This window comes from Dioscorea cayenensis, chromosome 24 (genome assembly GCF_009730915.1).
Source record: "Dioscorea cayenensis subsp. rotundata cultivar TDr96_F1 chromosome 24, TDr96_F1_v2_PseudoChromosome.rev07_lg8_w22 25.fasta, whole genome shotgun sequence".
Lineage (NCBI taxonomy): Eukaryota > Viridiplantae > Streptophyta > Magnoliopsida > Dioscoreales > Dioscoreaceae > Dioscorea > Dioscorea cayenensis.
This window is the reverse complement of record NC_052494.1, coordinates 225340-246981: the sequence shown is the minus strand read 5'-3', so window position 1 is coordinate 246981 and position 21642 is coordinate 225340. Positions and strand designations below refer to the sequence as shown.

Genomic DNA, 21642 nt, shown 5'->3' with positions numbered 1-21642 from the left:
AAAAACATCTTGTTGTTTTTAAAAAAAAACAAGAAATTCATTAAATAAGGAATCCAAAACTTTTTTAATTATTAAATAAAAAATCGTATATTTTACTTGAACCATTTATTATTATTATAATTATTATTATTATTATAAAAAACTATAAGAGTTATTAATCAAAGAAAAAAATAAGTGGATCTGATATATTATGAGTTGAAAGACTCAAACTCAAAGACCCTAAGCACTTAAAACTCTTCAATTACACAACACACGAGAACTACTAAACTATATGCCATGTTCCCAACTATATACTATTTCACATATTATTTGAAAATACAACAGGATTCTCATTAAAACCAACTTTATTTAATATTTTTCAAAAAATAGGTTTTAAGTTTCCAAACCAAACAAATACATCATATCAACAAATTTGATTGATGCTAAGTACCAATTTTTTTATTATATTGCAATACTAAGGGCTCAAATGGTCCGAGTAAGTAATATCATTAGAATTTATTAAAAACCCAATTTTAATACGTACAATAACTAAGGTACAATAACTAAGGGTAAAAATAATAATACACTTAGCTTTATATAAAAAATACATTCATATTAAAGGGAGAATTAAATTTGCATGCAACTCAATTACAACTTTTATTAAATGTATAAAAAATTATAATATTATTTTGCAGAGAAAATAATTACATGCAAAATCTTTTCTTGCAATTACTTTTCCAACAAAATTCCAAACGGCCCCAAATGAAGGAAAATAACAATGTAATTTACTCAAAGGCCTACCCGCAATAAGATAAATACACTTAAGGGCATTACTACCTCCTTGCAATTACAAATGTCTTCCTAAAGAAAATAGCAAATCACTAAATTCTATTTGCAGTCTTTCCATTCCACAAACTACAACCATTAATCAATCTTGAGATTGTTCAACAAACAATGAGAATATGGGCACAGCTATTATCAACAACTCTGAGCTCAGACTGAGCCTAACATTAAACAAGGGGCAATCTCCAGACAGAACCCAGAATGACTGAGGTTAGTAGCAGTCAAAAAGACGAAGAACAAGAACACTACTACTACACATTTGTCACTTATCTCGCACACACACCCCTCAAATAAATCCACCATTCAAACCATTCACTCCAGGATATACAGAAACATACTAGACTCTGCACACCAATCACCGTTTGCCACATATACACGTTTGAAACTGAAGTGACAAAGACGATAAAAAGAAAGAAAAAGGTAAAATAAAGTCAGTAGCTGCTAAATGACCTGTCCGTCGAATGTTTTTATATGCATTCTTTGAAGACCTGCATGGCAACAAATAGATAATCAGTTAGCGCAAATGGTAACGGTCGCTGTGTGATTTATAATTCAGAATGTGGTTGATTCCAACCTATAAACTATACATCAGTAGCCTGTCTAGATCATGTAGTGAGAAACTTCCACAGCTTTGATTGTATCGACTTCCCCTCTTCACCTTCATCACCTTCATCACCTTCATCATCACTATCTTCGTCAGATCCTCCCCCTTGCTCTTCAGACTCATCAACATCATACACAATAGGCTCAGTTTCAGGCTGAAAACAGATAAAATAGATCATTAAAAGGAGTAATACATGTATGGCTTGAAATTCATATGAAATATTTCTCCCAAGGTTTGAGAACTTCAATGCCATTGTCTGTGACTCTACACTAGTGCACAACTTATGAACATGCCAGCGAATGCGTAGATATTTTTATAGTGAGTCTCTTCATGTTTGTAGACAACACCATTTGAAACCAGTTAAGCTAATTTTGTTTTATTCGAAGCACAATCATGACAAAAAAACTGACACATGACACAAAGATCTTCTCAACTTCAAAACAAAGCAAGACACATACATGCATTAGAAAAATTTCCAACAATTTGCAAGCAGACCTTCATTCATTACCTTATCTTTCATGACTCCATTAGGGTGTGAACCAGAAGAGAAATCACCATTCAGATGTGGTTGTGGATTTGAAACTTTAGGGAGTTCATTTTTATCATTTACACAGCCATTGGGAGCTTCTGTATAGTCTGAATTCTGGACTTGCGATCCTGGGTTGCCGTCTTCAGTGGTTGATGGAACTTGTGCTGAAGGGATACTAGCAAAAACACAAGCAGAAACGCTATCATTCAACAAGAAGAGTCTAATTTTGGTTCAATAACCCCAAAAATAAATAAATAAATAAATAAAAATAAGAGCACAAACAATACCCATTATTTGTGGTTTCTTCGATATCATCAGTTTCTGTTTGCCTCATTTTCTTCCGTAGTTTCGAAGTTGGTTGTTCCAGCATGTCCGCATGCTCATGAGATAAACTATTGCTTGGCCTTTTCCTTCCCAGAAGCCAAGGCTTTGCTCCATTAGCATTATCTGCATCTTTGGCATGCTTACCATTACCTCTGGAGTTCTTGTCAAGAAAATTTGAGTTCAGGGATTTAATTTCTTTTCCAATTGAGACTTCCCCAAATGTAGCTGAGAATCGGCTTTCAACATTATGTTTATCATCAGGAACAACTTTTTCAGGGGAGCGCTTGAATATCACATCAGTACATTTCCTTAACCAGGATAAAGGGGATGACACAGGAGGTGAACCACTACCAGAAGTCTTCTCAGGTTGCTGCATATGTCTGCAACTAGCTTCAGGATTTGGCATTGTTTCATTCAGATCAAGTTTTTTAGCAAGAGTGTTTGCGGATGAACATTTTCTGAGAGCCTTCAATCCACTGGAATTTACATCAACAGATTTTATCTCAGACAAAGCCCTATTTTCAGATTCAATATTCAGTTCTTCCAATCTTTTGAGTTGTTGGATCTGCTGATTTATTTCATTCCGATCAGCGTGTAATAATTCCCTCTGCTTCTGGAGCTTCTCACGCTGGGAATTAAGCTCTTCAATTGACTTTTTTATCTCAGACCATTCTCTCTCCCTCTGCTCACGATCTGAACTGATCTCCACCCTCTCATTTTCAAGCCTTTTAAGTTCCATGGCAACATGTTCCAACTCTTTGCCAATCATTTCCTTCTGAGAATTTATATGCTGAAGTTCCCTTGCCTTTTCTTGTTCGAAGGCTTCCTCCTTTTCCTTTAGATATCTTTCTATTTCTTCCCGTCTCTTATCAATGCAATTCTCTAACTCTTTCCTCTGAAGATTGATGTCCTTCACAAAATCATCCCTTTCTTGCTGAATTCTGCTGAACCACTCTGAGTGCTCCCGCTCCATCTTACTTATAAACTCCTGTCGTTCATGGGATAAGGCCTCAACCTCAACCTTCAACTGAATTTGCAAATTCTCCTTCTCTAATTTTATGCTTTCATGTTCATTCTTTAGGTAACTGCTTACTGCCTTTCGCTCTTCAGCAATCCTTTCCATTTCTTTTCGTAATTCCTCTCTTTTTTCATCAACCAACTCCCACTCAATCTCAAACTTCTCCTTCTCTGCTCTTAGTTTCTCTGCTTCATCTGCAAGTTCCATTTTTTGTGCCCTGAGACTGTCAATCTCTTCTTTAAGTTTTGTTTCCAAAACAGCCAATTCACTTCTCTCGCTCTCCGTGAGCTCCAGCTGCTTTTGTGCAAGAGAAATTTCTTCCTTTTTATCTTCAAGGGCAACCTTCATTTTCTCCAAATCCTCCCTCATTTTCTGGATTTCTACTCTCTCTTCCTGCATTTTAAGAATCTCCACTTCTTTTGCTTTCTGAGCAGACTGGAGAACTTGTTCTTTCTCCTCGAAGAATTTCAACTTTTTTATCAAGTCTTCCTGCTTCTCAGAAAACTCCTTTAGACTATGCTCTAATGAGTTCTCTCTCTCTTGGATCATGTTTTCCCTCTGATTAAGCTCACACTCCCTCAATTTAAAAGATGACCTTTTGATCTCCATTTCATCCTCAAATGATATGCGTCTTTTCTCCAGTTCAGCTTCAAATTCAAATCTTTTCCTTTCAAGAGTAGTTTGGTTTTCATCAGCAAGTCTTTGGATATCATCCTGCAATTAAACAAATAAAGATTTAAAAATGAAAATAAGAATAGATGAGGAGACAATACATGAATGCAGATAAAGGACTTGAGAAGAGCAGTAATCTCACATATTCTTTATTTGCAACTTTTTCTTGAAGAATAAGAACTTCACGCTCTCTTTTATCAAGAAGAGATTCTCTCTGAACTACAGCCTGAAAGAATCACAAAGTTTGAAGAGATTGATTAAACAGCATTGACAGAAAGGAAAGAGCTAATAGTAAAACATTCATCTTTAAGCACATACCTCCTCCCTAGATGAAAGAGCAGCCTTATCTAGATCTAGATTAGTTTTTTCCACTTGTAGTGCTCTATGCTCTTCTTCAATATTAGCTTTATTTTCCTCTAATTCTTTTTCAAAGTTCTTTAATGCCTTTGTCTTCTCATCTATGTATCTTTCTCTCTGATTTAATAAACTCTGTCTCTCCCTTAATTTCTCTTGTTCTTCATGCAGCACTTTCTGACCGTCAAAAAGGGACTGCCTCTGAAGGTTGATTTCCTTTTCTTTCGCAACATATCTACACCATATTGTTTTCAGCATCAGCAAAAAAAAGCAAAAGAAAAGATAAGAAAATCAGCAGAAACAATCATTACACAATCACAAAGTTAGAAACCCTTGAGATGATATTTCATTTAAATTTTGAATAAATGCCAGCCCTTCAAATGAGTTTAAAGAAACTAAAAAAAAGAGAGGACATGCAGACTCATACCCATGGAGGAATCTTAACATAGATTATCATTCAACTGAAAAGAACAACAGCAAAATGGTGAAAAACATAATAGTTGATGAGGACAAAGGACAGGAAATCCCGAGGAAAACATCCCACCAAAAGCCAATAGTCCACACTATAGCTCAAGAATTTTAAAAACCAAGAGAAGAGCAGAATACTATCTATAGAATTCTCCAAGAAACTTACTCCGATTTGAAAGACATTAGTCGACGCCTCAGATCATCTTCACGGGCTTCCACATCCTGTAAGCTTCTTGTTGCAGTATTAAGAGATCGAGCTGCCTCTGCATGCATAGACTCTGCTTCAAGGATCTTGTTCTCTGCCTCATCAAATTTCTTCTGTGCATGTTCCATCAATGTACGGGCTTCACCCAGCTTGCTTTCACATGCAACTTTCTTTTCTGCGCTCTCAGCACGCATATCATGCAAGGCCTTCTCAATCTATGCCAAAAGTGAAAATATGTTAGAAAAGTAACACTACTACAATAAAGCTCTCACACACATGAAACAACCAGTCCATTCTAATTCATTCCAGGGTAGCCTTGAGAGTATTGTAGAAGTATCAATAGATATTTGATTTGGTTCTATAAGGTATCTGTACAACAGCTAGGAATTCAGAAAATTGATACTTGGGTTTTAATAGTGTCACTTTCGCTGAATACAGGAACAAGGGTCACTTATATAGAGAGAGAGAGGAGAGATAATCTCAGTTTGTGATAATCCATGCATTATTTTTCTGGCTTATAATATGATCTTCCCAAACACTCACTCCCAATAAATACCCATAGGAGACATCCGTCAAATACGAGGAAAATATGCTATTTTGCACCACAATGTTTGGTTAACGGCAAATTCTGCTACCAAAAATATGACCAAATACAATAGCTAACTAACATAAATTCAGATGCAAAAATTCACATAAAAGGCCAGGAAACATTGACTAAGTCTTAAAGAAACATTTACACACATCTTAAAATCACTAAAAATACAAAAGCTTAGGTACATGGATCTATTCACGATTATGCATAATTAAAACATGAGCAAATTTTCAATATGAGTTGACAACTATCACGCAAATGGTAACAATAAACTCATACAAAACAAGCAAGATAGTGAAAATGAGGGATGAATGGGCTTCAGACTAGAATCTTAAGGCAAATTCTTCTTACATTAGCTACACATTCCTTTTCGATGCTTAAAGCATTGTTTAGGCTTTCCTCACGTTTCTTTGCTTCTGCTAAAGCAGACAAGTGAGCAGCTTGATCACGTTTGTATAAGATCTCAGCTGAATCTGCAGATGCTTTAGCATTCTCATATTTAGTTGTCAGTTCCTTCGTCTGCAAGATGAGGATCCCCATTTGGTATTGATAGTCATATACCTGCAACAACTTCATTAAGTAAGTAGCTAGAAATCACCACCAAAAGTTTTCTTAAGCATAGCCAAAAGTACTATGATAGCCAAATCACAAAAGATAGATAATTAGGACAGAACACAGAGCAGTTATTGCGTTGTTTATTAAATAACAATTGCCATTACTGTTGATGAATGACCAGTTCATTGGAGAGTCAAGCATCTGCAACAACTTCATTAAGTAGTTGGAAATTGCCACCAAAATTTTTCTTAAGCATAGCCAAAAGAATTATGATAGCCTAATCACAGAACACAGAACAGTGTATTGTATTGTTTATTACATGATAATTGCCATTACTAGTGATAAATGACCAGTTCATCAGAGATTTTATATAGCCTTTAAAGTTAGGTAAGAGGAGCTTATACGCTCAAGTTTTTATCAAACACTTCAAAAATCAAAGTGATTCTTAACAACAGCATCAATAGCTTGAGAAGAGACAAGGGATGAACTTCAAGCATCCTACTAAAGCAGTTTCACAATCAAATGAATATTTTAAGCTAATAATGCCCAATATAAGCTTGCTGCTCGCCTTTCTGTGCATTAATTCTACCTTTCATATGAAGTGTATTGTATTGTTTATTAGGTAAGAGGAGTTTATTACATGATAATTGCCATTACTAGTGATAAATGACCAGTTCATCAGAGAATTTATATAGCCTTTAAAGTTAGGTAAGAGGAGCTTATACACTCAAGTTTTTATCAAACACTTCAAAAATCAAAGTGATTCTTAACAACAGCATCAATAGCTTGAGAGGAGACAAGGGATGAACTTCAAGCATCCTAATAAAGCAGTTTCACAATCAAATGAATATTTTAAGCTAATAATGCCCAATATAAGCTTGCTGCTCGCCTTTATGTGCATTAATTCTACCTTTCATATGAAGTAATGAGAAGACAGTAGAACCAGTATCAGAATAACACTAACTTAAAGAAGTGTTAGAGCAATCATAACCTTGTCACAAATACAAAGAATAATTATAAATATCAAAAGATTATAGTTTAGAAATTAAAATATAGCTAAATGATATCTGTGAAAACAGATAACAAAGCAAGGAAACAAAGAAGAATCTTGACAGGTCTATGTTAATTTCTCCTTGCTATGTATAATGCATTTTTCTCATTCATCCCCATAATTGAATAAAAGAGAGGACAAGATATCTCTGAACCGTTATACTTTGATAAGCTGGCCTATATAAGTGGAACTCTCTTGGCAATAATAGTGTAAGTGCAAGGAACAGATGAGGGATTCAAACGGACCCATATATTTAATGCTGACCCATAAATCCCCAAACATCATCACAAGTTAAACAAAGACAAAACAAAACCTGTAACCCAAAAAAAAGGCAAAATTGACATATTTGGAATTCCTAAAAAGTATCAATAAAACCATCGCATCAGGAGAGCATTTTTGTGCTAAGCATGTTCAAGCAGCCTGAACCTTTAATTCGAACATGGTACACCCTGAACCTTCAATTTAAACATGACCACTCACAAACGTCTTAAATGCCTTCACAGAGCATACCATCAACCATTACAGGTGTGAAGACAATTTGAACTACTAATCAGAGTATGAATTGCAGCAGCTCCAACTCCACTTAACAAAGATAGTATGATGAGTGTGGTACCCGAAGCCCAAGGGTTTAGGATATGGTGCACAATTTTACTTTCTAATATAAGCAGTTCACAAAATAAATTTAGTTATTTGCAGAACACACTCATGTCAGGGAAGAAATTTTTCCAATGCAGAGATGAAAAAAAAAATCAGTCAAACCTTGAGAGAATTTATCCCCTTCTATTTTGTGAATGTTTCTTCATCAATGTACATGTATTCAAGGTTATGATCCATTCCATTTTGGCTACCTCAATCTTAGAGCTGGCTTACTGTATACTTGCTTTAAACTGTGGCTGTTCAGTTTTCAGAAGAAAATCACCAGCTAGTTTTGTTATATACGGAATCTAAACCATGAACCTCAAAACAAAAAGCTTCTACACAAGACATGAGACCCTTGAATTAATTGTCCACGGCTTTATTACTGAATGAGGGTATTTCTTGCTTAAAAAACCCATGAGGCACATGTCACCAACAAGCAACCTTAACAGTATTCCATGGCCCATCATTTCTCCTGCCCTCCTAATCAAACCCTAAAATCATGTTCCAAAGGAGCATGCTATTTTAGATACATATTCATAGAATAATTCACCATTACAACAAGCCTCACTCATTAAGCTAGGGCATGAAAAGCCACTGATTTTTCTTTGCCAAGCGGCCACTCTTTTGAGAGTATCACATATGGTATCATGGCAAAATCATAAAATGTCCAGCCTATGCAATGTGGTAGTTATTATACACTTGAATACACTTGAAACTATAATTTAGCAACTTCAATATGTCGAGATTAGAACTCATGCTAAAAGCTCAAGGGTAATAGGACTTGGACAATGGATCACTGCATCTTCAAAGTTGCACTTCATAACATTCGCCATAGCCATTAATCCATCAATAATCTAAGTGCATCTATTGAGCAATTCATCATCATTTGAAATCCTTTTTACTGTAAAACAGAAACTCTAGTAATTGCCAGTCAAAGCAACTAAACGTAATGAGTATATCAAAAGTGATTTAAAAAAATACACAAAAACCAGTAAATAATTTGTTAAAAGTGAAAATAACTAGATCAAACGATCCACAACACCGGCAGCAACACAAACCAAAGCCAAAAACTAAAAATTCAGACTTGTTTATACGTTTGCAGCACATAAAGATAACTACATAAAAGAACCAAAATCTATCAATTATTTCCCAGAAATTAAGACCCACAATAACCATTCTCCTGCTGCTCAAAACTTTAAAGAAGAAAAAAAAAAACCTAAACCGCAAGATTATTTTTACAACTAAATTTGCCGCAGATAAAGATAACTTTTTTTTTTTAAAGATAAAGTCACAGCATTCACTACTTCTTTCCCTAAAATTTTAGAAACCCTAATAACAACCAAAAAAATCCCACCACCAAAACCCATTTTTCAAGAAATCAACACCACCCCAAAACCCTAAACACCAATCAAGAAACCCAATTCCTCAAAACAAAAAGCAAGAAACAGAAACACCAGAAGACAAAAGAAACGAAAAAAACCTCGGTCTCAAGCTTCCTGATGTACCCGATGAGCGCAGCCTTATCTCTCCGCCGCACCGACTCCTCATCAAACCCAGCTTCTCTAAGCCGCTTCCAGATCGCCTCATCCCCGCCACTGACAACTTCCGGCGATCTCGCCACCAACGGCGTGGCCCTCAACCGGGGACTAGCCATGGACGAGCTTCCGATCGGAGAGCAATGGCGAGAGCACGAGAGCTTGCTTGCTCTCTTTCTCTCTAATGGACTCTTTTGAGGACTTCTTTTACGCTTTATTTCCTATTCTCTCCTCGGATTTCCATTTTATTACCGTTTTACCAATGGACAAGTTAAGTACTTTTTGTGGAGTTAAGGGGTATTTGAGGGAATTTATTCGAAAAGATCCGCGCCGTCGTTCATAGCACTGTAACGGGAGAGAAGTTGGTCTGATCACCGCCTCGTATGGTTACCGTTCATAATTAAGGACACGTGTATGGTTTTTACAGGAAGATGGGGCATTAGTGGGATTATGGGAGGTGAGCGTAACTTGGTGGGGTGAGTGAGTGCTATGATTAGGAAGATGTTAATTAGCGGGATTAAGTTTAATCTGGTATATTTACTTTTTAGTCCTTAAACATTCTCAAAATTATTTTTGCCTTTATTTTGAAAAAGACCCTTAAAATAACTTTAACTCAAAATTAGTTTTTTTTTTATTATCTCAAATGTTTGACAATATTGAGTTCATTTTAATGTTTTCATTGTTTTAAATAATTTTAAGTTGTTAAATGTGGAAGGATATTATAGTAAAACAAATAATTATAATATTTGAAGGTGAAATAAACAATTTATGTAAAACAGAATTTTTCTTTTTAATTTACAATTATTTAAAATAATATAAGCATGTATTCATCTTCGAAGATTTAGAGATGCCATTAAAAAATACAATTAAAACAAAGATTGGTTAAGGATCATGTTTAAGTTTAAGATAAGGTATTAGTTAAGGATCTTATGGATTATTATAAAGATTAAGTTGTAACTAAAACGGGCATATGCTGTTCTTAGGTTTAAAGTAAGATTATATAGTTAAAAATAATACTTTGTTTAGTTTAAAATACTTTGGATTAGCTTGGTTAATAGCATTATTAATTCATGGCTATGATAATGGTCTTTGTTTTATGTAAAATTAAATATATATATATATATATATAAAGGGACAAAGTTTAAGAAATATTTTAAAAATAACTTGTAAATAGCACATGGAATGGAAGGACAAGAATTTTGTCATTTTATAATAATTTTGTGACTGTTTCTAAATTAAAATTTTCTTTTTTTTTTTCTTAGGTTTGAGATTTTGTTTTTAGCCTTTTTTTTCAACAAAGCAATCAGCCTTATCATCTGAGAAGCTTCTCCACAAAACCAAGATAAAGTTTATTATTATTATTATTATTATTATTATTATTATTATTATTATTAATTTATTAATTTATTTATTTTTTGATAATTGTGGACAAAACAGTATTCGGATTCTCCATTTTTAGATATAGAATAAAAATATCACAATTTATGTTTTTTTTTTAATTTATATCCAATTTTTTCATCTATTATTATTTTATCCATAAAATCTTGTTGAGAATTTTTACACTTCTCTTTTAAAATATAAGACTTATCATATTTAATTGATTTATATTAATATTAAATTACATAAATTTTCTTAATAAATTGGTGAAACCACATTTTTAATTCTTTTATTGTGCAGTTTGAAACATCTCTCAAATACAAACAAGATAGAAAACCACCAGCCTATGCCTTGGTTCCTCAAATTACATAAATTTCATCTTATCTAATTTTGCCGGATATAAAAATCTTAATTTTTTTTTTTGCTAAAAATATAAAGCTTATCTCGTTTGATTTACGATAATATTAAATCATATTAATTTTATCCGTGACCCACAAATTTTTATTATGTTAATTTTTATTTAATAAATTATTAAATAAAATATAATTTTGTAAGTCCCCATTCTGGATGTCTATATTTGTATTTGAACTTGAGCTATAGAGGGCTTGGGCTGTGACTTATTGGGCCAAGTTGGGTTAATAATTGGGTTGAATTGATGTCTAATACTTCTAGTCTATTGCTAGTAGTTGGGCTTAAGCCTATAGTTTGTGGGTTAGGCTTAAACCTTAATGTTGGGCTTAGCCCAACAGAGAGTTATTTATTTTATTTCTCTATATCTTTTAACTTTCTTTGTTTATCTATCTATCTATTTATTTATTTATTTACTTGTTTATTGATCATTTAATTTTTAGGAACATTGGTTTTATGGAATACATGTTTTACATAATTAATCAGTGTTTTTACCAACAACTTTAATAATAGCTATTTTTCAATTATAAATTAAATGAAAATTTTAAATTTTAGTTTTCCATTTATGAATTGAAATTTGTATTTAATTTTATTTTTAGTTCTTATATGATGTATTAATTTTATGTTAGTGATTGATTTGATATTGTTAATCTACTGTGATTGTAATATTTTAGAAAAATACAAAATCAAATATTCAGTTAATCAAGGAGAAAAATTTTATAAATTTTTAAGTTGAAATCCATTATAATTATTTCGTTTTTGTAGAAAGAAAAAGAAAAAGATGGATTGTGTGATTTTTTTTTATGGAAATAATAAATTATTTACTTAAAAGAGTCATGTGGCAATTTTTTTAAAAATTATTAATACTTTAAGTATCACCAAAATACCAAATATATCACAAGTTGACTTATTATACATACATAAAAATATTGCTAGAATCCAAATTATTTTATATGTTTACATGCCTGTTCCTTTTTTAATTTTGACAAGATCTTCTTATTCCATTTGGGAAAAATAATTCTCTCAAAAAAGGGAAATCATTTGATGAATAATTAAACTTGGTAATAAGAATCAAAAGGAACATATATAGAGAAATAAATTATATTACAATCAAATCTCTCCAATCCCAATTTCTAAGTTTAGATTCAGACGTTGAGTATAAATAAGACTACTTTAAATAGAATATATTTTTTATGAACTTAACATAATTAAAATAATAGAGATTTTTAAGTAATGATTAATTACTTTAATACGAAGATAATAAAATATTTATCACAATAATTTTTCTAAGGTTATTTGTTGGCTGAAGTTTTCCATGCCATCACTGTCATTTGAAGTAAAATATTATTCAATAATAAAAAAATGAAGCTGTTAATTAAATCAAGTTAATCACTAAGAAACAATTTAATAATTAACCTTTATTAGCTCAATTTTAATGTTTTTATATATTTTTAAAAAACAAGATGAAAAAAATTGTTAATATTTTCTCATAATCAATATTCATGATTTTAATTTCATAATAATTTCATTACTCATAAAAAGCAGTTTGAAGAAATACTAAATAATTAATGCATGAAAAATAAGGTTTTGATACATAAGTTTAACATGTTTAGTAGCAATTTATTATTATATACACAATGTAAAATATAAATATTTATTTATATATAAAAAGCTGGGCCTGGGTTAATTATTATGGGCCTTCTGAAAACGGGCCTTACATTATGTCACTATTTCGGATTTTTTTTCCCAATTTAGATGTGATTATCTTGACTTCTCTGAAAAATTAATATTTTCAAAATCTTATTTTAAATAAAAAAATTTAAAATTTAAAAATTCAAGTATGTATACATATATATATTGTTGTTTATGTACTGTAATTATAAACCAAGTTTTATAAAATTGATCATCTGTGCAAACATGAAAAACTGTTTTATGCACTCACAAAACCTTCACTGAGTTAAGCCGACCACCAATTGACAAATGTCTAATCTTCCATGATGACAGACGCCGCCGGACTTTTCCAATTAAACCTTCCCAATCCTGTTTAGATGGTCTGCGTCCCGAGATTGGAAAGCTCAAGTAAGTGACCGCCAGAAGGCCAGAAGCGCAATTCAAAGTAGCGGCAACCGAGGCATCAGGCAGCACACCAGTTCTAATCGAGTATAAGTAAGTCTTAGAGAAATTAGCATGCAGCCCAGTCATTCCTTCGAAGAGGTACAGAATCAATTTAACAATCCTCAGATCCTCCAAACCTCCAGAAGTTAGAACTAATAAGTCATCCGCAAACTGGAGATTGCACCTACTTTTGTACTGTCCCAGTGGGACGCCCACCAACACCTTGGACAGAATCGCATGATTAAACATCTCACTTAGAACGTCCGTCACAAGAACAAAGAGAAGTGGGGAGAGAGGATCCCCTTGCCGCAGACCTATCTTGTAGCGAATGTACCCATTAGGCGAACCATTGATCAACACATTAGCTTTAGAAGTTAAAAGCAGACAATCAATCCACCCAATCCACCTGCCTCCAAATCCCCTGGCCCTAAGGAGATCTAGCAAGAAATCCCAGTCAACCAAGTCAAAAGCTTTTGCAAAGTCCATCTTCAGGATTAATCCAGGGATTTTCCTCTTTTGCATGCTATAGATTAGTTCCTCCGCGATTGCCACATTATCCAAAATACATCGACCCTTCAAGAAAGCCGATTGAGCGTTATCCACCAGCATATCCAAAACGCTACCAAGTCTAGTTGCCAACAGTTTGGAAATGATTTTCAACGTCGAGTTGATAAGGCTGATAGGTCGGTAGTCTCCCGGGGACTCCGGAGACTCCACCAGTCCACCTTCGGGATAAGCGCAATGTTAGCCCAATTAATTTGCTCCAAATTGGCTTTGCCCCAGTAGAAGTCATCACAAAACTTGTAAATGTCCTCCTTGGACCTTGATTGTTTCCCAGAACAGCTTAAAGAAGTGCATAGGGAAATCGTCAGGGCCAGGGGCTTTGTTACCACCTAAGCTAAACATGGCATTTTTGATCTCTTCCCTTGCATAGGGCCTCTCTAACTCAGTAAGGTTTACTTGACGCTTGTTGCTAAGTAGCTTCAGGAGATCCACTTTGAATCGTGAAGAACGCTTGCTACCAAATTGCTGTTGGAACCGCGAGACAAAAACCTTGCCAATTTCTCTCGGGTTGGTTACCTCAGCCCCATCATATGTAATTTCCGGGATAAGGTTTATGCTTTTCCTTCCATTAGAAACCGCATGAAAGAACCTAGTGTTTCCGTCCCCTTCCTTCAGCCACTGGATCCTAGATCTTTGCTTCCAGTAAATTTCCTCTTGCTTATGAACGTTCTCCAGAGATTGAAGAAGTTGGCGCTCCAAATCAATTTCAGACGTGTCAAGACACCTCGACTCCTTGATAATGTCCAGTCTCTCCACCTCCTGAAGAAACGCAAGTTTTTTCAGCTTGACAGAACCAAAGTTGAATTTGGCCCAACTCCGCAGCTTCACTTTGAGACATGCCAGTTTCTTGGCTAACACAAACGCCCCACACCCTGTAGGGGTCATCTCCCTCCACCAGCCCCTGATCAGATCCTGGAACCCCTCCGCCGCGAGCCAAACAAATTCAAACCTGAAAGGCCTTGGACAGAACCAATGACCCCCCCACCTCCAGTCGAATCGGAACATGGTCCGAGCCTAATCTCGGTAAGCTATTCTGAACAATTCTAGGAAAGCGGTCCATCCAGCGGGTATTCACGAAGAATCTGTCTAGTTTCACCCAAATAGGGTCACGCTGACCATTGGTCCAGGAAAACCTCCTACCATCAGCTGGTGGCTCACAAAGACCCATATCCAGCATGAATTGATTGGCCATACGAATCTCCTGAAAATTGTGTCCTCCCGACGGCTTGTCCTCAGTCGAGAAAATTACGTTGAAATCCCCACAAAGGATCCAGGGAATATGTTGAACCTCACCACAACACCGAAGCTCATCCCAGAAGTCATGCTTAAGAGCACGCAAGTTTAGACCGTAAACCGTGGTACACCTCCAAACAAAGTTGTCACGCTTGTCACGGAACTCCACCGTCAAGCTGAAAACCCCCACCTTTTCAACTTTACCAGCTAGGGTGTTGCCATTCCATCCAATTATCATACCCCTTGCCATCCCCTTAGCTGGGACAAAAGCAAATTGGTCTAAGGTAGCACCCCCAATCTCTCTCCAAGTGGTCGACGAGACCGATTCGAGTTTGGACTCTTGAATACAACAAACATCCGCGAAGTAGAGGCTCAGGAAATCCTTAACAAGGAATCTCCTAGCCGGTCCACCCAGACCCTAAACCCTAAACTCTAAACCCTATATATATATATATATAAAGAAAAAAAAATGATTTCGACTTCTATATAAATAAATATCATTTATACAAAAATATGTAAACAGATTTTCATTCTTGAAGGCATACGCAAACAAGCAAAAACACACATAAATATACGTATCACACAAGATCTCATTTATTTATCATAATAATAATCAAAGTAATAACATATTCATGGCTTATTCCTAGTATCACCTATCCATTTAACATACATGCATGCATGTTTCTTTGAAACCCAATTAATCCTTCAATAAGGACGATGGCCAGCGATATTTTTGGCCGGCTTATAGTTGCAAATGATGAAAATGGCACCACTATTGCACTTCATATGAGCATAACCGATGCTCGTCGAGCTCCTCCACATTACATGAGTATAATGCCCACACTGTTTCCCGACAGCGCAAGTGTTGCTATCATAATCATAGTATTGTTTCTCTGACAAGCAAGAGTTCACAGCATCTATGTCAGTGAACTCAGCTCTAGAGCCCCCAAAGTTGTTCTCAACGTAGGGGACGTCGGAGTTGACTAACTTACAGTCACTAACTAAGCCTTTGGCTGCCATAGGTCTGAGCATAGGCTACGATGGTGGCATCCCATTTATAGGATTGGAACACGTAGAATGTATATTCAGTTAACCTCACAACAAGCAAAGATCTAGAACAAGAGCCCAGAGAAAGCTGCACAAATCTCAGTCTAACTTACAACACACTCTGCTGTATATTCATTCATAACATGAACTATTGATAAAAGCAACATACAAAGGTGGTTACATGAGAGTTTACTAGCATACAAGACATAACAAACAAAGATTATAGTAAAAGTAATTAAAGCATCTAAAACAACAACAACAAGTCAAGCAATTAAGTTAACATGCAAATTCCCATGCATAGACTGACCTGTGACTTGACTCTGTTTCAAGCTGCTGAAACACTGACCAACATTATTCACTCTGATCAACATTATCCTCAATATGCTCCCCTTGATCAGAAAGTTAGCTGACATCCAGGGCTTCACAAAATGTATTAAACTTATGATTTGGTAGGGCCTTAGTTAGTATGTCTGCCAACTGATCAACAGTGCTGCAATGCCTCACATCTATCAACCCTTCCTTCATGAGATCACGGATTAAATGGTAGCGAGTATCAATTTACTTCATTCGTCTGTGAAGAGCTGGGTTCTTAGAGATTGAAATAGCTGACCGGTTATCACAAAGGATGATAGTTGCACTGTCTTGCCTCTCACTCAGATCTTCTAATAGAAGGTGTAACAAAACTGCTTCACAAGCTACTTGTGTTACTAAAATATATTCAGCTTCAGTACTAGATAAGACAGTGATTGGTTGCTTCTTAAAGCAACATGCAACAGAACCGGAACTCAGTGAGAACACCAGCCTAGTTGTACAATTTCGATCGTCTTGTGATCCACCCAAATCACGTACTATCTGAGTAGTCGGCTAGCCTGAAATTATCATTTATATCATAACGAATACCATAAACAATTGTTCCATTAACATATCTTAATATTCTTTTAACTGCTCCAAGATGATGGCCATTTGGAGATTGCATGAATCGAGAAGCAACTGAGATTGCGTGCATTATGTCCGGTCTTGTATATGTCAGATACAGTAAGCCTCCGACTAGTTTTCTGTACCTTGATGAGTTTGTAGTCCTAGAATTATCATGCAAGTGAAGCTTTTCATTTTAATTCATCAGATTTGAAAGTGATTTGAAGTTCAACATTCCTGCTTTGTGTGAAAGGTTTTCAGCATATTTCCTATGTGAAACAAATGTATAACCTTTCATCTGTATAACTTCCAATCCAAGAAAATATCTCATTGATCCAAGATCAATCATCTCAAAAGTTTTCAGCACTGTTTCTTTGAATTCCTTCAACATTGAATCATAAGACCCCATATATATATATATATATATGATATCGTTTATGTATAGACAGAGCAAGAGACTGTCAGCTAGTATAGCCTTGATGCTTGCTATAGACTGTGGGCTCATTAGGACTTCGTTTGAAACCCATCTTAATGAATTGTGCATCAATTCAACTATACCAAGCCCGGGCGCTTGACGTAGACCGTAGAGGGCCTTATATAACATGTAAACCAGCTCTTTTTTTCCATCAACAATGAAACCTTCTGGCTATTGTACAAACACCTCCTCTTTGAGCTCTCCATTCAGAAAAGCTATTTTAACATCTAACTGATAGATCCTCCAACCTCTCTGTGTGCCAATAGCCATGAACACTCTCACGGTTTCCATCCTTGCAACCGGTGAATAGATTTCTTCAAAATCTATTCCTTCTCGCTAAGAAAAACCCCTTTGCTACCAATCATTCTTTCTTCCTTAGCAAGGTGTCATCTGGATTCAGTTTTGATTTGTAAACCCATTTCAACCCTATTGCTTTCCTTCCTTTTGGTAACTCAGTTAACTTCCAAGTTTCGTTCTTCCGAATAACTTCAATTTCTTCATTCATGGTTACAAGCTAGTTGCTATCCATTGATGCTTCATCATATGTAATAGGGTCTGCTACAATTAAGGCAAATGAACAAGAATTATAAATTTCATTGAGATTACAAAATCTCACCGGAGCTCCGTCGTCTTCTCTAGTCGAAGGGATTGAAGGATTAACATAAGAATCAATTATTTGCTGAGATACATCACATCATTCATTGTTTTGATCAAATGGTGATGATGAATTCACCACTTCACTAGATTGAGTCACGCCTTCATCACATGCTGGCTCATAAGTTGAGGCATCCAAGTCAGCAAGCTTCGACCAGTCCCAGGATTTTTCTTCAAAGAAGCACACATTTCTACATGTAAGCTTGTGACTTTAAATGGCCTTTGAATGATCACAATATCCAGTAGAAACACATGCTTGTGACTTGGAGTTGAATTTGGTTCACTGTTGCTGGTCAACATACATGTAAGCTAGACAATTGAAGATCCTTAGATGGTCCACGTTTGGTCTCATCCCAAACAATGCCTCATGCAGAGTTTGAATTCCAATGGCTTCGTCACCAAGCAATTTAAAACATTAGCAACAGTGGATACCGCCTCACCCCAGTACTTAGACGGCAACTTTTTCTCCTTCAACATAGTCCTGGCCATCTCCGTCATGGTCTTGTTCCTCCTCTCCATGACACCGTTCTTTTGAGGCGTCCTTGGAGTCGTCAACTGGTGAAGAATACTGTTGAGTTTGAGTAGGTTTCAAACTCTCGAGATGTGAATTCACCTCCCCGATCGGTGGGCAAAGTCTTCACCGGCAATGAGTACTACTTCTCCACCAACAACTTGAAATGTTTGAACTTATCGAATGCTTCTGACTGTAAGAAGTACACCCAACTATATCTGGTATAGTCATCAGTTAATAGAAAAAAAGTAGGAATTACCTTTAATTGAAGGTGTGGTGTCTTCATTGGTCCTACAAGGTCTACATGTATGAGTTCTAATGGAGCTGAAGCACGCTTCACCATGTTGGAGATAGTTGGCAAGCCAAGTACCAATTGTTTCTTAGATAAACGCTTCAAGTTCTTCATGATTACATGCCCAAATCTCTTATGCCAAAGATTTGATAGATCTTCCTCTCTACTAGATATGTTTGCTGAACTCATATCATTAGCTCCAAGAGGGAACAACCTATGAGTTGTCATGCTTACCTGCACGACCTTCAGTTTGGATACAGCTTCTTTGATGATGCAATCTCCACCAACAAACTCTACATCATATCCAGAAGCCATTAATTGTTCCACGCTAAGCAAGTTATGCGCTAGTTTAGGAACATATCAAACATTTTTTTAGTGCAGTAGCCTTCCCAGTGCTTGATCTAAGAAAAACTTTGTCAACTCCTTCAACTTGGAGTGTCTTGCCATCTCCCAATTTGATGGAATGATTCGGTGTTGAGTCCATGTTCTGAAACAATCTCTTATCACCTGACATGTGTTCTGAACAACCACTGTTAATTAACCACATGCCTCCGGTTTGATCATCTTCTTCATTAGTGACCATGAATGCCACTCCTTCATCTTCTTCCTTTGTTTCTTTTGTTATGTTTGCCTCCTTGTTTCTATGGCAACATTGAGAATTTACATGCCGAATTTCTTGCAAACAAAGCACTGGATGCCTTTGTGCTGTCAGCTAGAATCAACTGTGCGACCTGGTTTAAAGCTTCATCCACGCCTGCATCCTCTACCATGAGGAAAGCTACGACCTCGTCCTTTACTTCCACGATTGGATTGATCTCTGGGTTGTGAGCTACTAATGTGAAGTGCCTTTCTTCATCAATATCATCTGAGAGATTGAGAATAGCTTTATGACTCTTTAAAGATCTACTAAGCTCGTCGATAGCAATGGTGTTAAGATCTTTTGCTTATATGATAGAATGAACCAGTTGTGAAAACCTTGGTGTGAGACTCCTCAATATCTTGGACACTACTGTCTTCTGTGGAAGGTCCTCCTCCAATATTCTGATTTGATAAACTATATCCAAAACTCTACTAACAAAGTCTTGAATTTTCTCGCCTTGCTTCATCTTTGCTGCATCAAATTCCCTTTGAAAAGAATGCAGTTTAACTGTGAGTGTACTCTGGTTTCCTTGAAACTCAATCTTGATGATTTCCCAAGCCTCTTTCACTGTTTTGGTTCCTGAAATCCTAACGAGAATCCTTTTATCAAGGGCATGTTGGATGAGATAAAGACCTTTGGTATCCTTTTTCATGCTTTCATTGAGTTGATTGCCATCTCCTTCTTTGCTAAAACCCTTTTCAACGAGCTTCCACAGATCCTTTGATCGAAACATAGTTTTCATCATTAAGTTCCATAGGTTGTAGTCTTCTCCTCCAAAATATGGAGCATTTGCTTCTTTAGCTGATGAAGAACTGGCCATCTTAATGTCTTTGATACCACTGAAAGGATCAGGACACTTAGAATGTATATTCAGTTAACCTCACAACAATCAAAGATCTAGAACAAGAGTTCAGAGAAAGCTGCACAAATCTTAATCTAACTTACAGCACACTTTGCTGTATATTCATTCATAACATGAACTATTGATAAAAGCAACATACAAAGATGCTCATATGAGAGTTTACTAGCATACATGACATAACAAACAAAGATTATAGTAAAAGTAATTAAAGCTTCTAAAAACAACAACAACAACAACAACAACAACAACAACATCAACAACAACAACAACAAGTCAAGCAATTAAGTTAACATGCAAATTCCCATGCATAGACTAACCCGTGACTTGACTCTGTTTCAAACTGCTGAAACACTGACCAACATTATTCACTCTGATCAACATTATCCTCAATACCCACGTCACCAGACCAACACCGACGGCGCTACGAGCTGAATTATGAGCGTTGACGAAGTCTTGAGCTAAGTTTTGTGCTAGGGTTTGTTTTGTCATGGCTAGAAGTACCATGATGCATGCCAAGCATAGTGCAAGCTTAGAGATGTCCATGGAGCACATTTAGGGTTAGGGTTAGGGTTTTGTTTGGTTGGTTTAATGGTGCAAGATGGTGTGTTCTATGCTGAGGTTTATATAGATTGTAGATTTGGTTTTAATCTTAGGGGGTCAAAAAAATGAATGCTTTGATCATTAACCACCAAGAAAACATGGATTGTAGAACTTCTTATCTTGATCTTTGTCCGTTATGGCAAGTTGTGGTTCTTCTAATCCATACATGCTTCTTCATTGTAAGCGATGCAAGATAAAATAGAGACATATATGGCTTAGAATTAAGAAAATTAAGATTCCAAGAACCATAACTTTCCTATGGCCAACAACACCATATACATCACATGGATTGTTCAATTAGCTACTTCAATAAATAATTTGAACTGTTCAAACATATATATTTAAACTATTATGTATAATGAATATTTGAACACTCTGATCATGCAATATTACAACCTCAAATAATATCAAATTTAGCCGGTTGAGATACTAAGTGATCAGGACATTATAAAATTTTAAATTTGTTGTTTTCTAAAGTCCAAATTGATTAGTCATATCATTTATGACTATACCTGTTCAAGGGTTAGGCTACCTACCCAAACCTGAAGGTTAGCTAAAAACTTGATAGAACTTGGACAAAT

At 35.6% G+C, this 21642-nt stretch overlaps 1 protein-coding gene and 1 pseudogene across 1 annotated transcript; both read right to left on the bottom strand.

Annotated features, from left to right (window-relative positions):
• Window positions 1–857: 857 nt before the first annotated feature.
• On the bottom strand, window positions 858–9530 carry LOC120252810 (protein CROWDED NUCLEI 4). Its single transcript, XM_039260974.1, has 9 exons — window positions 9314–9530; window positions 5940–6149; window positions 4958–5211; window positions 4288–4558; window positions 4112–4195; window positions 2243–4011; window positions 1935–2130; window positions 1397–1580; window positions 858–1310 (listed from the first exon to the last, which is right to left on the bottom strand). The coding sequence occupies exons 1-8, from the start codon at window positions 9485–9487 to the stop codon at window positions 1428–1430; spliced, it is 3111 nt and encodes a 1036-aa protein (XP_039116908.1). The 5' UTR covers window positions 9488–9530; the 3' UTR covers window positions 858–1310; window positions 1397–1427.
• Window positions 9531–15770: 6240 nt separating this feature from the next.
• Window positions 15771–21053, bottom strand: LOC120252806 (annotated as a pseudogene).
• Window positions 21054–21642: the final 589 nt, after the last annotated feature.

Bases quoted from the DNA above. Each gene is read 5' to 3' on its own strand.
- LOC120252810 (XM_039260974.1), bottom strand. From the start codon at position 9,487: ATGGCTAGTCCCCGGTTGAGGGCCACGCCGTTGGTGGCGAGATCGCCG. The intron at 5,212-5,939 runs GTAAGAAGAATT...CTTTTGGCATAG, and splicing joins AAAAGGAATGTGTAGCTAAT to ATTGAGAAGGCCTTGCATGA. The intron at 1,581-1,934 runs GTAATGAATGAA...ATCTGTTTTCAG, and splicing joins ATGGAGTCATGAAAGATAAG to CCTGAAACTGAGCCTATTGT.